Source organism: Dipodomys merriami, unplaced genomic scaffold (assembly GCF_024711535.1).
Source record: "Dipodomys merriami isolate MVZ:Mamm:240054 unplaced genomic scaffold, mDipMer1.0.p SCAF_2, whole genome shotgun sequence".
Classification (NCBI taxonomy): Eukaryota; Metazoa; Chordata; class Mammalia; order Rodentia; family Heteromyidae; genus Dipodomys; species Dipodomys merriami.
In genome coordinates this window covers 90,113,603-90,114,763 of record NW_027203381.1, presented here as the reverse complement: position 1 = coordinate 90,114,763, position 1,161 = coordinate 90,113,603, and the positions used below count along the sequence as shown (strand labels likewise).

At 37.1% G+C, this 1,161-nt stretch overlaps 1 protein-coding gene across 1 annotated transcript; it reads left to right on the top strand.

Annotated features, from left to right (window-relative positions):
- Positions 1-939, top strand: LOC138831863 (olfactory receptor 5K3-like). Its single transcript, XM_070028880.1, has one exon. The coding sequence runs from the start codon at positions 1-3 to the stop codon at positions 937-939; it is 939 nt and encodes a 312-aa protein (XP_069884981.1).
- Positions 940-1,161: the final 222 nt, after the last annotated feature.

Sequence of the window (1,161 nt, the reverse complement as noted above, 5' to 3'; positions counted from 1 at the left end):
ATGACTGAGAACAACTCTTCCATAACTGAGTTCATCCTCATAGGATTCACAGACCATCCGGAGCTGAAGGTCCTCCTGTTTGTGGTGTTCTTTGCCATCTATCTGGTCACCATGGTGGGGAATCTTGGATTGGTGGCCTTGATTTACATGGAACGCCGTCTTCACACACCAATGTACATCTTTCTGGGAAACCTAGCTCTCATGGATTCCTGCTGCTCCACTGCCATTACTCCAAAGATGTTAGAGAATTTCTTTTCTGCAGACAGAATGATATCTCTCCATGAATGCATGGCACAGTTTTATTTTCTTTGTTTTGCTGAAACTGCAGACTGCTTTCTTCTGGCAGCAATGGCCTATGACCGCTATGTGGCCATTTGCAGCCCTCTGCAGTACCACACTAGAATGTCCAAGAAACTCTGCATTCAAATGACCACAGGAATCTACCTAATTGGAAACCTACATTCCATTATTCATATAGGGTTATTGTTTCGGTTAACTTTCTGTGGGTCTAATCAAATCGATCACTTTTTTTGTGACATTCTTCCCTTATACAAACTCTCCTGTGTTGATCCTTACATTAACGATTTGATTAGACTTCTTTTGGCAGGGTTAATTCAAATCGTTACTATTACAGTACTCGTGGTATCATATTTCTGTATTCTTTTCACTATATTCACAATGAAATCCAAGGGGGGAAGAGGAAAAGCCTTATCTACCTGCGCATCCCATTTCCTCTCTGTGTCAATGTTCTATGGCTCTCTGCTCTTTGTGTATATTCAGCCACATTCAGTTAATGAAGGAGATAAAGACAAAGCTGGTGCGGTGTTTTATACTCTAATAATTCCTCTGTTAAATCCTTTCATTTATAGTCTTAGAAATAAAGAAGTAATCAATGTTATAACAAGAATAATTAACAATAGAATATTTTTCACTTTCTGAAAATGTCAATGGAAAAATGATTTCAGTTTGAAAATAGATTTGCCTAAAGTGACTTAGACAGAGGAAGTAGAACATTTGTAATCAAATATTAACTTTTTAAAGCATGATGACCTTTGAGACTAATTAGTTCTAAAAGAAGAGATTTTGCTCTACTGTACTTGAAAATTGTAGGTACTAAAACATACGTGCAGTAAAATAAGGGTTTTTTTCAGATACAATTTT

Excerpts from the sequence above, each read along its gene's own strand:
- LOC138831863 (XM_070028880.1), top strand. The coding sequence starts at position 1 with ATGACTGAGAACAACTCTTCCATAACTGAGTTCATCCTCATAGGATTC.